The sequence below is a fragment of the Corvus cornix genome, chromosome 1 (assembly GCF_000738735.6).
Source record: "Corvus cornix cornix isolate S_Up_H32 chromosome 1, ASM73873v5, whole genome shotgun sequence".
NCBI lineage: Eukaryota > Metazoa > Chordata > Aves > Passeriformes > Corvidae > Corvus > Corvus cornix.
In genome coordinates, this window is record NC_046332.1 from 24,363,964 (window position 1) to 24,379,715 (window position 15,752).

A 15,752-nucleotide genomic window follows, 5' to 3' on the forward strand; every position below is an offset into this window, starting at 1 on the left:
TCACTCTGTTTTGCCTAAATCACTCAGGTCTGCCTCAAAAGGAAAGAGACCAAAGAAGGAAAGACTCAGGCCCTGGGCAAATACAAGGAAGGAGCCTCTGCCCCACAGCACCCACAATGAAATCGTCTCTGCACTTAAACAATGAGCTGCTGCACAGACAGGCGTTGAATGAGGCTTCATTGAAATTTAAGCCACAGACTGTACACAGATAAATGGCCAAGGACAGGCACATCCGGTGTAGAGGGGGAAAACAGAACCCTCTACATTAGACTTCACCTCCAGTGAGAGAAACTTTTTTCCCTCTCTGGGTCAGGGTCCTAAGGATGGCCACAAAACCCTTCAGAAGATGACTGTCTCAAGATAAGAAAAGCATAATTATGGGCTCAGCAGAGAAAGGCCTCACCAGCTGTTTTCAGTTCACCCCAATTAACCCTTCCTTGTTATCCAGCCACCGATGACCTGTACCACCCTTCCTCTCTCTCACCACAAATCTTCTCTCTCTTGGCTTAGCATCTACCCACTGCTCCCAAAGTGCTTATTACATTTTACTCATAACTTGCTTAATCAACTACCATAATTAAATTAAGCAGTGCCTTTCTACCTGTACCCAGGTTGTAGTTTGGGTTGTAGGCTGATGCATTTGCAGAGACCCAAGTGCCCCCGTCTGTTTTGTACAAGCTACCACCTCTCTGCAAACCCTGCCTCTCAGCCACAGAGTCAGTGGTGTTCCTCTGAGAGAAATGGGCTTTCACTTCCTAGCCTCTCTTACTATTAATGTTCACCATTTCATGCCAAGCTAGAGGAAAATTATTTCCTCTTCAATATATAAAAGTGGCCCTTCATGGAGAAAAATAATTTCATTTTTAATAAACAAAAGTGATCTTAGGTACAGAAATGCACCATTTCCTTTCGCTTTTTCTGCTCATCTTCAACAAGGGAATAACCCTGTTCAGACTTGATGCCAGCTCTGTATACAATGGTAAAAAAGGGCTAAGTGCTGCAGATTGGGAGACTGTAAATGTTACAGGGTGCTCCATATTCCCTGCTGGGGTAAGGAAAGCAGACTTAAACATTTGAGTGATTCTGTGAGAAACAATGGTCTTTTGCCTGTGACCTCAGTAGAGCAGTGAAGCTGTTGGCATTGTCAAAAACCAGGAAAACCTGAAGTTCCCCTTGCAATTTCCCCAAGGAGAGGAGGTCTCCCCCAGCCCAGAGTGGGCTGAGCCAGGAGACCACCAAAGGAATGGGAAACACATTGCTCACTCAGAAATGGGGGAAAGTTTGCTGGGGTAGTCCATGCTTGTGGCAAGATACCCAAAGGGAGTTCATCTGGGCAACTCGGGGAGGTTGAACACCCAAGGTGAGTCATGGATCATTTTCTACAATTCAGGCAGAAAGCTTATTTCTTCTTGCAGTGGCAAGAATGTGACTCTGGAATCAGGCAGGGCAAGCTTTGTGTGCCTGGTTAGAAAGTCTCACGTGGAGATTTACATTAGGCTGAGCTTCAGCTGATACGCGTGCCCTGGGCCAACAGTTCAGCTCCTGCCCTCCCCCTCTAACAGGTGGAGATAAAAGAGTGCAAGGCAGCTTTGCTGCCTCAAGACAACCACTTACTTGGAGAGAGGTCCTTGAGTGTCCCTTTAGAGGTGTTTTGCCCCACAGAAGCAAAGCCAATCTGCCAGGGCTGATCCCTGCAATCGAGTGATGTGGCTAATTGAAACCACTTGATTTTGAATGCTTAATATTTGTTTGCACACAAGATGTAGTCCACGCCTTTTTTGGAGAAGCCACGAGGCAACTAATGATTACACACAAGAATACAGACATCTAATTGTGTCATTTGTAAATTGGCACTTTGTCCAGAACCCATGTGAGGTGCTGAGGTCTGCTCTGTTTCCCAGGCAGCTCCTTGGAGCCTCATCAGGAATTTTCCTGGGCCCTTGCTAAGCCAGCTGCTGTATTTCATAGATGAGTTGCAAGTGATTTCTAAACAGTGGTTGCAAAGCTTCCTGGGATGAATAGATGTGACAAAAATGCTTGATTTCAGCTCTGCTCTTGAGCTGCTGACAGATACAGCTAAGGATTAAGTCAGAAGCCTAGCACAGCTTGGGCAGCAATTCCTGCTCTGTTCATATTTCATTGTGGTTGGCACAAACTTGACACTGAGGGAAATAATGGTGGGGCTTCTTAACTGCTGAAATATATATTTCTATCTCAAAAACTTCTGGCATTTCCCAGGGAACTACTGAAGATTTAAATCTGATGAGGAATTTGATATCTTTAGATAAGCTTGCACAAGGTTGCCTAACTTCTTTCCATGGAGGGTGGCAGAGCACTGGAACAGCTTCCCAGGGAGGTCGTGGACTCTCCCTCTCTGGAGATATTCAGACCCCACTTTGACAAGTTCCTGTGCCACCTGCTCTAGGTGACCCTGGCTTGGCTGAGGATTGGAGGGGTTGGACTGAATGATCCCCAGAGGTCCAGCCATTGGTGATCCCCACTCCCATTTCTACACCCAAGCAGATTCCCTGACTCGGAACATCCCAGGCTCAGACATGGCTTTGGATATTTTGCAGCTCTGTGGTGCCCAATCACAGTGCTTCTCAGTTCAGCCCAGTTTCCAGGCAGTGCCCAGACAGCCACAGGCCAGCCTTTCCTGGGTCAGAGTCTCTGTGGGGATGTCTGTGTCATGTTATATAAAAACCCAGGACTTTTGCACAGGAGACCACATCTTCCATCAGGCCAGTTAGATATTCTACCTCAATGGATATTAAGCACAATAAAAACATACCAGGCCTTTTACTTCACCATTTCAATTTAAGATAGCTTTTTACCCAGAAAGAATAAGTAGAAAGCATTTTTTTCCATGGTAGTAGGACTTGACTGAGAAGGTCAAGGGAGAATGAAATGAGATTTTTTTGTAAAAGCATCAAAGTCCTACACAAGGGAGAAATTTCTATTCCAGGAGCAAATAATTGCACACAACTACACGTATCTATAAGTGAGAGACTTTATTTGAACCAATTTTTCAAATACAGACATCTGTATTATTCTCACTTCTCGGGAATGTTTTCTGCTCATTTTTGAAGCTTGCAACCTTAGGACAATATTCAGGACATATGTGTACATTAGATCTCTGCAGATGGACACATTCATAATGCACAAGTACAATGAGTGAGAGACTCTTTCCAGATCCTCACACAAGAGCATCGGAAATGGGCCGCTCTAATCGTCAAGTTCTGCTCTTATTAGCTTCCAGACACGTCACAGTTCTTGATACTCTCTAGGCTGTAGCCACCTTCTTCAGGCCCCGATTTATTACTGTGTTACTTCAGCTGTATGCCAGTGGAACTCCTCAAAACAGGGCTTAGGTGATGCACAGGGATTTGTTTTATTCATTGGGAACAGGCATGAGCAGAAAAACCAAGCTATTGGGTGAACAGTTCACCTGGGATTTTCTTTTGTGAGAGTAGTCTAGGTCTCAGGCTGGGATTTCTTTTTTTAGAAGTGACCAGTGGTTCTGGGTGTGTAATACATGAATCTTGATGTTCAGAGCATACAGGGGACCCGTGGCTTGGACCCCAGTGAGGTGTCTCTCAAGTTGGGCACTCCAGATGTGAGCCACTGGGGTCACTAGCCTGTTCTGCAAATCTCGACCTCCACCTCTTCTTCCAAGTATTGCTCAACAGAAGAATGTAGTAATAAAGCATTGTAGGTAAGAATGCAGGCTCGCACATGACCTGAGATCAACACCCTGAAGAATGGATAGAGGGTAGTGCTTTCAGGACCACCTAAATGACTCATGATCTTCAGTTCCATTTTGGGAAATGACTGGAGAATTTCAGGCCTGAGACCCCCAAATGCACTGCGGAGAGGAGCTGGGACATCATTCAGCATCTGGGCCTTAGGAACTTGCGTCTCTTTGAAAGCCAGTGAAATGTGTGCTCTCAAGTGCCCGTGTCACTTAGGTTATTCTGAAAACTGTACCCTATATACATATAGGTAGATAAGGGGCAGACTTTCACAGGCACAAGTGGCAGTTAGACATGTAACTCCCATTGATTTTTTTTCCCCCTCGGGGACCTGGAAAATCCCCCCCCCCGAGGAGTTGAATCCTCCTCTCGCATTATTTTCACACCAGATTAACACCACTGGTTCCAGTGGAGCGACTCCTGAGTTACCCCAGTGTGAGCGAGAGGAGAACCAGTCCTGAGGTGCTCTAAATATCCAGTGAAAGTGCTAATGTGGCAATGCAGAAAAGCAGGGAATCTGAGCACAGGCCTGGAAGAGGACCCCCAACGCCACCTCTGGCGTCACTGAGCTGCAGGTGACCACCGAGCGGACTCCTTAGCCAAGAGGAACCACAGAAACATTCATTCAAACCCTTCCCTCCACCTCTGCAAACCACAGCCACTCCACTTCCTTCCTAAGACGCCTATGACAAGCACCAGACCTTCAGTATGAAAAGTCACAAGTGCTAGCCTGCTGTTTGAAGACCACAGGAAAAAAGAAATAACTCCTGTGAGGAGTTTGGCATGAACTCCCTCTTCCTTTTTTCTTTTCTTTTTTTTCCTAAACCCCTCTCCGTCAGTCATGGCCATTTCTTTCATCTAGAGTTTCCCAAGCAATGGTGTTTATGTGGTCACCACAGGTGAGTTCCTTCTGGCTAAGGCCTCTCATGGGGCTGCATTAGGGTTTAGGATTGGAAAACACTGGGTCTGAAGGGATCTCAGCAGGATGCCCTTCCCCTCCCTTTGGAATGTGGTTCATGGAGAAGCTCCTTAGCTGAGGCAACTATTGCAAGGGTTGTGGGGTCTCATCTGCTATCAGTGCAGACAGAATGCCACAAGCATTGCAAAGCAGACCAAATTCATGAGAACGATCTACTGCATTGATGGGGAGTTTATGTTGGAATTCTTTTCACTTTTTCACGGCTTAGTCTAGCAAAATGTAGTAGTGAAATGTCAAGAGCTGGCCTACAGCTGGTATGAGCATTCAGGATAGCTGTGGGTCACTAGCATATCTTACTACGGGGGCATGGAAAAAGCCCCTCTAAGACCCTGAATTTCCACAGCACTGCACGGTGAGGTCAGGCACCATATTCCCAGTGTGAGTCACTCTGATATGCCCTGCCCTTTTCTTACATAAAGTAACAACCACACACACCTCCAGGCAAAGCTATATCCTCTTCAGGGAGAGAGAATAGACACATACTCCCTGGGGAATTCCTGTTGGTTGTTACAGCAGCAGTAGTAGAAAAGCTTCAACTACTCTGCTGATTACTCTTTGCCCCACTCTTTACTTCTGGGACCTCCCTGCCTCTTCTGTTGCTTTCAGCTCACTTGATGTCTTGCTAGAAAAACCATTCCTCAAATACCCTTGTTCTCTTTCCAGTTTCCGTCCCATGCTAAATCCTTTACACTGTTTCCTTTTAGCCTTTGAAAATCTGGCTGAAGAGGCAACTCAAGGAAATCCAAATGCTATTCTCTGCTCTCTTCCTGTACCCTGAAGACAGCCCAGCTTCCTATACAAATCTTGTGTATTACACATTAAACCACTGCCTGCTCAAGGCTGGGTTTGTCTCTGTGCTCTCTCTCACACTCTCTTTGCCCTGACTCTCTGGCAGGATCAGGACACGGCACAATAATAAAGATAGGGGGTGCTTGGTTACAGCCAGTAATTTTAAACTGCAACCAAGGGAGAGGAATTAGTATTTAAATTATTTAGGTTTGCAGTTGGTAACCACATACCCCGTTCTCTTTGTGGGGGGAAAAAAACCAAAACATAAAACCCAACCCTTTGTTCTCTAAGCAACATGGCAAAGTATGTTCTTACAAACGGTGACAAAACATGCGCGATGCCCCAACCATCAGCCAAGGGGGAGGCAACATGCAAAATACAAAGATAAAACGTCCCTGGGGAGAGAAAGTTGTTTCATTTTTTGAGGAGGGAGGAAGGCCTATGTCCAGGAAGACATGAGAGGCAGTTTTCCTTATAAAGTTAAAAATAGTAATAGCAAAGTGGAGGCAAGATGAAAAGTTTGGGGTCTGAAATCAGAAGAGCAGGGAGACCACATGGTCTTTGCAGGAACAGGCAAGACAGAAAACCTTTTAAAATGGTCATGACAGGAGATAAGGCCAAACAAAAACCGTGCTCCCTCCTTTCTGCCTCCTCCCAAACACCTCTCCCACAAATCCTGAGAGCTGAACCTCAGTTCTCTCAGCTCGGTGCTAGAGACACGGGGTGTCTGCAGTGTCTGCGCTGGGCTGGGCCCCTTGTGTGCTACGAACAGCAAACATAGTGTACACCTCTCCTCCCTACGCCTCAGCCCCCGTGTCCCTCAGAGCTCTCTCCCTCCCAAACACCATCCACACCCAGCTGCATCCATAGCAGGCACGGGTGGGGTGGTGAGACCTGACATACGGTCCAAGCAATGCCTGATGTCTGCGCTACATTTGCTGAATTGAGGTCAGGCTGGAAGGTGTCTCAGGGTTTACCACCCATCATGACATGGGAATATTAGCATATATATCATTTATGAAGTATGACACAATACCTATCTGTCAGTCAGCCCATCTTTCTACCTATTTAGTCTGTCTAATCTACTTCAGCTATCTACGTTTCACTATCTCTATCAATCATCTATTGCTCCATATTATCTAATTTCTTCCTGTCTCTCTCTCATCTTGTTCACTCTAATCTTTCTTTCTCTAGCTATACTCCCCTCTCTCTCCCTATCATCCATCTATCCACTCGAAAATCTTTCCCCCCCTCATCTCTCTAATCCCTGTTTTTAAAAATCTTTGTCCAATCTCTCTCCCACTCTCTCTTTCCCTCTTTTTAAAAAAAAAACACCTCCCTGTCTCTCTCTCTCTTATTTCTACAGAATGCCAGGAAGCACATGGAAATGAATCCTGACATGTTTTGATGGCACTTCCAGTGAGCAGTCTACGTTCGAAGTGATCATTCCTGAGGAGACACTGTTCATCTTTTCTCCCTATTTCCAACAAAGAGATGGAGGAGAACAAAGGAGTGCCAGCCAGCCCTCCGAAGGCCATGGGGCTGCCACTCCAAGAAGCATTGGCCACCAAAGGACGCTGTAGCTGTCAGCACTCCCATCTTTTGGTGTTCCTGCTGTGAGGACAATTTAATCCTGCTCCTGCACCAAGAGCAGTAATAGCCAATGACTGCGCTTTTATGAATGCCCAGATATTACTAAATATATTTTAACTGTTCACTCTCACAGCTCACAATGACAGCAGCAGACCCAGGTGGCTGTACAGGCTCTGGGTTTGGCATCTGTCAGTCCTCCACTGGGACAGGCTGGGAGGCACCGCGGAACAGCCCACAACCTATGGGTAGCAGTGGTGGAGATTTAGGAGGTGGTGCTCTGCCCAGAGCCATAAATGACAGCTGAAAGCCTTGGCCCTCATTAGAGCTGGGTGAGCCACCCTGGGGTTCTGTGGGGAGCAGGAATGAGGTATTTCTCAAAGTGCTGCCAACTTGCTCCTATGCCACCAGGCCTCATCCTGCCTGTGTGCCTATTTATTCAATGCATTGGCCCAATTTATTTTGCCAAACAGAACACTTTTGGGGGACCATGCTATGCTACCCAGGGACTTCAACTCCAGCCCAATGGGGTGAGCATCATCCTATTGTGGGGAGAAGCTCAGGTCCCAGGGCCCTGTCCCCTCGTGGCCCTTGGCACACCCCTTGGCAGGGGTTAGACCTTTGGCATGGATCAAGCTTGTCCCTCTGCAGGCTCATACCTCCAAGGTCACCACAGTTCTCCAAATCGGGGCCTAGAGGTCTCCTAGAGAGACGCTTACTTCGTTCTTTCCTAAAACTGATTTTGCTACTTTCATTATTTATGTTATTCAGTGCTAACATCTCACCCCAAATCCAAGCCTGCTCCCCCTAAAAATCCCCTCAAGTAGTGCCAAGGAGAGCAGTCGGTTACTGACTGGTGGCCAAGGAGCATTGCTGGGCCACGCAAGAAGTGGCCCACCAAAGACCACAGGCCAGCAGGATGTACGGCAGCATAGAAATGCGACACGGTGGTATTAATGATAATTATTCTCATTTATTATAATTATTGTTCAGTTTGAAAAAGGAGCCTGGAGCCAAGCATTATGCTAATTGGCACATTTTTTAGTTGTTGTTCTTTTAGTTCTGAAAACAAACTGGGGTTTAGTATTCTTTTTGTTCATTTGTTTGCTGTGTTTGGTCCTTTGTTTTTTCTTTTGTTCATTCCATCACATTGAAAAAGGAAGAAAAGAACCTTTTTTCCCCCCTCTTTTGTTTTAACTCACTCGTTAAGTCTGGACTCCTCGGATGAACGTAACATTGCACACACACACACTTGGAGAAGAGAGAGAGGAGAGAGAGAGAGAGAGAGAGCGCTCGCAGTGGGCAGACAGACACACGCACGCGCCAGGTCAAAGAACTCTGATACAGTGCAAGAATTTTCCCAAAATGATTGGATCATCATTACCAAAAACTTGCCATAACAACACCAAGAAACAAAGAAATGTTTAAGCCACACTGTTTGACTGGGATTTTTCCTGCTTTTTTTTTTTTTCTTTAAATGTTTGCCACACAGAGAGAAAAAGGGTTTAAGTGGTAATGGGAGAGGGACAGACAGGCTCACAGATGTGAGCAGGAAGGGGGGAGATCGAGATTGGGGTGGGAAGGAAGGATAGAGGATAGGGGGAGGGAGGGAGGGGCAATGGGGAGTCATTTCTTAATGTTCAGGCATTTTCTTGGTCCGCCTTGCTCTCTTCTTCTTTCACCTCTTCCTGCTGGGCACTTTCAGTAGGTTTGGTTTCTTCTACAGCATCTAGTAGGGAAAGAGATGGTCCAGCGTTAGTCAGCCATGATCTAGAGCATCCTGCACGCGCACACAGCCTGATGGACTGCATGACTTCAGGCTTGTCGGTCCCAAAAGTGACCCAGGGCTTCAAGTCCCTGGAATTTCTGTAGCTTGGAAAGAATATGCTAAGGTTCAGTCCAGCAGGCAAATATGTAGCTCTCACAAAACACCTTCAGCCAGAAAGCATGTGCCACTGGAAGGAGCTGCCCTGCTCACTGCTGATGTGCCAGACCACCACTGTCATTTCATTAGGGGCACTGATTAGACTCTTGGCTTATCAACTAGATCACAGAGCCTTTTACAGAACCCACTGATGGTACCAACCACTGCTGAATTTTTGTCCCCCAATTACCGCTATGGATCCTCCCAGCTGAGACTTAATGAGGTCACAAAAAAAACCCCCTCTATATACACTTGAAGCCTGCAAGACCCAGAGGGAAAAATTTTATAACTTGTAACTGAAACTTCTCTCACACTGAACAGAGATCTAGAGAAATATCTCTAGCCTTGAAGAATGGGAGTCTTCACCCAGAGGCTGCCACATCTCTCTAGTTTTCTGGTCTCTCAGAAGCAAAGCTGCCCTGGGGGAAGCAGTGAGTACAACTGGAGGCTGGGTCTGCCTGTCAGGCAGACACCTTGTTCTGACACATCATTCACATGAGAAAAAACTAATGCTAGGAGCTATCCCACAATGAACTAGACAGAGGATCAGAATCCAGGGGAAGGCAGAGGCAGCCAGGAGGAACAAGGCAAACAAAAACAATGCCCCTCAAGCTGGAGCGATCTCACTTCTGTGTTCATCTAGCCCATGCCTCCTTCATTGCAGCAGGATGGATTTAATTGTCTCTGAGCTTCTACTGCCCAGCTCTCATCAGGGTACAGTAACATGTCCCCAGCCTCTTTCAGAAACAATCCCTGCACTGTTTGGATTGCTTTTTACAGGACAAGGTGGTGTCCTGTAAAAGGTGGCTGCAGGGCTGTAAGACAGAATAATGAAAAGGGTCTTAGTGCACTGTAGTGACTGGCCTGCTCCCTTGCCATCTCCCCTTTTTCTCACTGGCTCCCACGCCCATACACCCCATGGAGAGGTCAAGCAAGCAGCAATCCAGACTTGGGATAAAGAACAAGGAAAAGAAACAAGTGCTGAAGGGCTGGGTGGTGTGGGACAGACCACATGTCATTGGTATGACATATACCTCAGTGATGGCACTCAACATACCTCTGTAGCATCACTGTAACCACAGTGGTCATTCAGAGAGCACTCTGGGCTCCCTGCACAGTTCCTGGCTTCTCTGATGGGCCATCAAAGTACATTGTACCGGTAAATATAATGGGCCAGGGACTGCCCCAGGGCCAGCTGGCACCACACAGCTTATGTCCATATGGATAAACTCTCTTCTTCTCCAGAAGAGGGTAGCTGTGTCTGGGACCTGTCTGAAGCAAAGCTACTTGGTGTACACAAAAATCACACCAGGGCCTGTGCCGTCAGTCTGACAATGCGGATGTTCACTTACCAGTGTTTAGTTTGTGAGGATTAGCACCCTCATACCCACGTTTAGTGAGGATGCTATTTGGGATGTGAAAGTTTCTTTACTGACACCATTCATGCATTTTGGCCTGGTCCATTTGATGCCATCAGATGGCAGACTTGTATTTGCTTCCAATACTGGCAGTAGGTGCTACATTCCTGCTTCCCTCTCCCTCAGCTCTTTAGCCTGGGTTTTAAATATGTTCCTAAGCACCACTTCCTTATGAATCACCTTTAAGTTGTGTGCAACTTCCCATTTGGAATCATCTTCGTTAAAGGATCTGCTTCTGGACCTTCAAATACTTTTTTATCTTAGTCAACCGACTGCTGATTTCCCAAAAGAAAAAAATTTCTGTGAGAACATCCCCATGGCCACAGCCACTGCATTGCAAAACCCCTGTCAGCAAAAACATCTGTGGACTTTCCTTCCCTTGATACTGAACAGCTAAGCAGGACTCCATCCAGCTATTCAAGGACTCCATCTGTATCTGGTACAGCTACCACCACAGACCAGAGACAAAACAGGCTACTGATTAAAATAGGATTGTAACAAGTGCCATTGGGAGGCAAATCTTGGCCTACTTTTTAAAATTTTCCTGAATGACTTGATCACTGGGAGGGAGGAGAGTCTCTTTAATGCTGCTCTTTAAGGCATTCATAGCAGGAGACATGTTGAATGATGAAGCTGAGAGTAGAATCCCAGTGTGCAACCATCTACCCCTAAACTTGAGTGAAAAGACTATTGTTAGCCAGCAGCAAAGTCTGGTTTCTTACGAGGCTCTGACAGATCCTAGTAAGGAGTGAAAGAGTAATGTGGCTTCAGGAGCACAAATCCTGACACTGTTTTTCATTGTGTTTAAAACTTTTTGTGTCTTCCTACCAAAAATATGCACGGGTTTTAGCTGGCAGTCCCACAGCCCCCTCAAGACAGCACACCAGATGGGCCCATAACACTGCAAGCACAGGGACAGACAGACACTGGGGAGTCCTGCACATCTGCTGTGCTACCGAGTCACACCGATGCCCTGTTAATCACCAGCTGAAAGTGGGGTCCAGCTCCTACAGTGATGGGCTCTTGACAGCACTCCAGGAGGGATGGGCAGGAAATCTGCTCACACCCAAAGTGGGGGAGCTGGCAACCTCAGTGATGCTGGTTAGCTCACAGTGTTCCCATGCTGTCCTTGCGCTTAGGATAAGCAGGCAAGTTGAAACACAATTTTCTGCCGTGTTTTATTCCCTGTTAGCTCACCGCAGTGGCAAATCTAATTTCCAGGGAGTGCCCATGGCGCCTAGAGATCCCTGGCTGGCAGAGGAGCTGCACAGAGGTGCCTCACTGTCCCCATTAATGTTCTCTGGGGAGCAGATAGTGGCAGGCCGATGACTCTCTGCTGAAGCAGGCCAGAGACAGCGCTGATTTCTGTCATGGATGAAATAGGCTGGACTAAGTGGGGTCATGGAACAGCAGGAACAATTTAAGGTCACTTCATCACATATTCAATCAACGGAGAGGAATCCTACAACCCAAATGCTGGACTGTGCATATCCAAGTATAAACAAGAAGTCCAGCTTTTTGAATAAGAATTATCACACAAAATTCAGTGAATCACTCTCCCTCTTTTCTCTTGCATGATATTGAAGCAGTAAGGGGAAACATTCTGTGTACTGCTACACCCTGTTATGTCTTATTTCCTAGCAGCTTTAGCAGTGTTTCATCGGTCTTTGGGATGAGGGAAAAGAAGCAACCTGGTGTTATTATGTAATAATGAACTTTAGCAAGAAGCAATATCATGAAGGAAAAAGAATTCAGCACAAAAAAATAAATTTGAAGCTGTGGCACTGCTAAACCACAGCAGTAAAAAGAAGAGGATTCTCTCTGCACTGTGGGAGCAGTGCATCAGAGCCCCAGTGACATCAGGGCCAGTTAACAGCAGTTTCTAATTCAGAGGAGAGGTGAGACAGTTTATCTGACTCACCAGTTTGTTTGGTGCAGGCTATTTCTGCAGTATGTTCTCTGGGCTTTCTCCAGCCTTGTTTTCAGTGTCCCAGCAAAGGAGGGCAAGGTATTTCCAGGGAGATGAGTAGATAGCTATCCTGAGGATTCCATACATCAGAGAGAGTATTTCTTACATTGCTTTTTACCCAATACTAGCCTTGATTTTCCAGTTTTTTGAACTCTGGGCTATCGCACCTGTGGGTTTATAGTGGACAGATAGCATTATACAGACAGAACTGCAGTTTTGGCATTTTACGTTCACTTTGCTCTTTGTTGCAAAGGTGATAAAAAGTGGTTGAGAATTGCAGCCATCCCCTGCTTGAGGAACAAAAGCATTTTATCCTGGGTAGCCAAACTTCCACCTGTTTAAAGCTGCCTCCCTTCTGAACATGCCAGCACTGTGCGATCTCCTCCTGCACGATCAGAGCCCCCTATGTCCACTTGCAAGGGACAGAACAAGCAGGAAGCAGTGAGCTGTTTCATCAGGTGGACCTGGACTGGGGCAGCATCAATGTGCATGTGGTGACATCATGAAATGAGAAAGCTGAAGTCAGAGTAGATGGACATCTCACCAAACTCCAGACATCTACAGAGAGACATCTGCAGCTGATCTTTTCACCGTCTCCTTCCTTCCTAATTAGTGGAAATAAATAGGACATTTCTAAGGCTCTATTAACTTGTCTTATTTAGATGCCTACTTTAGGACAAGTTTCAGTCTGGGAATACCTACACCTGCAGCAAGCCAAGGTGGAGACATTCACATTTATTCTAGGGCCCTCCAGCTACAAAGCAAAAAGAAACTCACAAAATGAGAGTGGAGGAAAGAGAACAGGAGGGGAGGCAGACCTGTAATATAAAGCAAAAAAAAGCTTGAGGGGGGGCCAAAACCAAATTCAGTCCTGAAGGAAAAAGCAAGAATGGCTAGGTCAGAAAGCCAAAAAAAATCACCTCAAACCAACAACAAAGCTAACCTGGTTTGTGCTTGCAATCCCCACCCTTACAGTTCTTTTAATGGGCACCAGTCATCACTTGCACTGTTCGTGGTCACTCCAGTCCTGTAGTCCCACCCTTCTAGCTTTGAGATTTTAGTTTGCTTTTTTTATTTCAGCCTTTGGAAATCTATGCTGCAGTCCAGATCATCTTATACCATAGGATAATTTGGCCAAAGAGACAGGCATCTGTGAGCTGAGCTGCCACTGTTTCACTTCCATTTAGCACTCTGGATGGTGCAGTCAAGTTGAGAAACCTTTTGGGCAGCCTTGGACAAACCTTAAGCCGTTGCTGCGGAATTGTTTAAGGGGTAGAGCTGCACGGTGGGAGAGGCCAATGTGTGTTTGCTTCCCTGCTGAAGGGCCTGTGTCAAAGAGAGGCTTCATACCTACAGCTCCACCTGGCACCAGCTGGGCAACAGCCTTACCCATGGAAGAGTAACAATATGGAAGTGAGACATAGAGCCTTGCTGCAATAGGGTCAAAGAGAGCTCCTGCTCCTCAGCACTCCATTTATTTCCTGGGAAGGGTGAGAGTCATGTCTGCGAGCCCTGCTGGGGAGCAAACGCCTGGAACATATGCAGCTCTGGTTTCTGTGAAGCTGAAGCAGGCACGCAAGCAGCAGTTCTGCTGGATGGTGGTACTTCCAGCTGCCTTTTCTACACCGTGCTCTAATGGCTGAGTGTGCAGGCTCCTCTCCAAGTCTCTTCACTGCCCTACATTAGTGAAATTAGGTTGAGTGGATTTCCGGGTAAAACGCTCTCTCTTGGGACCTGCCCAGCTCCTATCTGACTTGCCAAGATTAATTAAATCAGAGCAGACATCAGCTTATGACCACAGTAGAAGCAACCTCTCTGATGATCATTTCTTTTGTGGCTGGTGGCTTGGGTTTTGTTTTCCTTTTTGTCTCTGTTCCACTGCAGATCTTTAAATTACCACAGCCAATGCCAAGAGAAGAGAAATTGCACAACACTCTGAGATTCTAATACAGATGCAGAGATTTTGCTTTTGCTGCTTTCTCACTGTTTGCATAATTATTGCTAATATTGATTGTGCAGCTAGAACTCTCCTGTGCATTCATGCTGAAGTACTGCCCAGATCTACTCAGACACTGCTCTCTCTAGCATTTGTCGTGCTTCCTCCTTTCTCTGTCCTTTGCCAGCTACAGCTCGGGCAGAGATGGAACGGAAAACCTGTTCCTCATCCGGTTGTCACTCTACTCCTAAATATTAATCTGGGCTTTCCTGCCCTCTTATCAGGAGATCTCATATGACCCAGAGACGCTACTTAGAATTTTTTTTTTTTTTGAAGGTAAGGAGCACTGGAAAGCCTCATTTAAAATCCCTGCCCTGAGCATCTCCTAGTTGTAATGACATTTGGATCCAGATTTGGATCCAGGCTTCACAGCTTGATTCATCTGTCCCGATCCATCTGTCCTTCTAGCCAGCCAGAAGTCTATTCCAGGCAGACGATGGTAGGTCTGAGACTGCTGAAACAAGACACACTTCAGGTTCAGAGCTGTTGCTCACACAGTTCTGTCTCTGGTCCATGTTAGCCCATTGCAGTCAGCCCTATGATGTGTCATATGCAGAGCTAAAATCCTCCACCCTCCCAACTTGCTGCTTCTAAAAACTGGTAGACTTATGCTGCCCCAGCTAAACATTGAGAAATGAAGGAATTGGGTATTTCAGGTAAGTGGTTGTGTCTGGTCCAGGGTATCGGCTTGTATGATTTCTCCCAAATCCCTGGTGAATCCCTCAGTCTGTACAGACAGACCCATGGTACTGATTCCTGTGAGCCCTGGGCGTCCTTGTGAGCACATGGCACATGGGAGATCTGCAAACCCTTCGCACACCCTGTAACAAGGTGGTGGGGAGGAATGTCCCGAGTGCAAGCAAGGAGGTTCAGGGAAGTTGCCCAGTAACTACTGGAAAGAAGCAAGCAAGTCAGCCTGTTAAGCTTGAACTAAAGAGGTTAACATGGCCCCATACATGGTAGCTTGGGCCTCCTATTCCTGTACCCCCTCATCTTTTTCCAGAACCATGTAAGAATGGTTCGGTTGCCCCAGCAGTGAGAAAAAAAAACAACTTCTGTAAGTCCCATGGCTGGTAACTTCGGTCCAAGCTTGGACAGCTGCCTCTTTTTCTGATCCTTCTAAATCTTCAGAGCACAGCCAGACCCAGTTCTGTCGCCCCAGCTGCCTCTGTGCTTTGTCAGGCTCAGGAGCCAGTGGCTTAGGGATTTCCACTCCTTCTCATCCCACCCCATGCCTTTCTTCCTCCAGCACCACCATGGAAATCCAAGCCCACATTGGCATCCATGTGTGCAGTAGATGGAAAGGGAGGGAATGGTGGGAGAGACGCTCAGGGT

General features: G+C 46.6%; 1 protein-coding gene across 1 annotated transcript in view; it reads right to left on the reverse strand.

The window, feature by feature from the left end:
* Positions 1-2,994: 2,994 nt before the first annotated feature.
* GAP43 (growth associated protein 43) overlaps positions 2,995-15,752 on the reverse strand; it is a 58,293-nt gene continuing 45,535 nt past the window's right edge. The window contains exon 3 of the mRNA XM_039558949.1: positions 2,995-8,839. Coding sequence (XP_039414883.1) covers positions 8,751-8,839 — 89 coding nt within the window. The 3' untranslated portion in view covers positions 2,995-8,750. The remainder of the gene's footprint in view (positions 8,840-15,752) is intronic.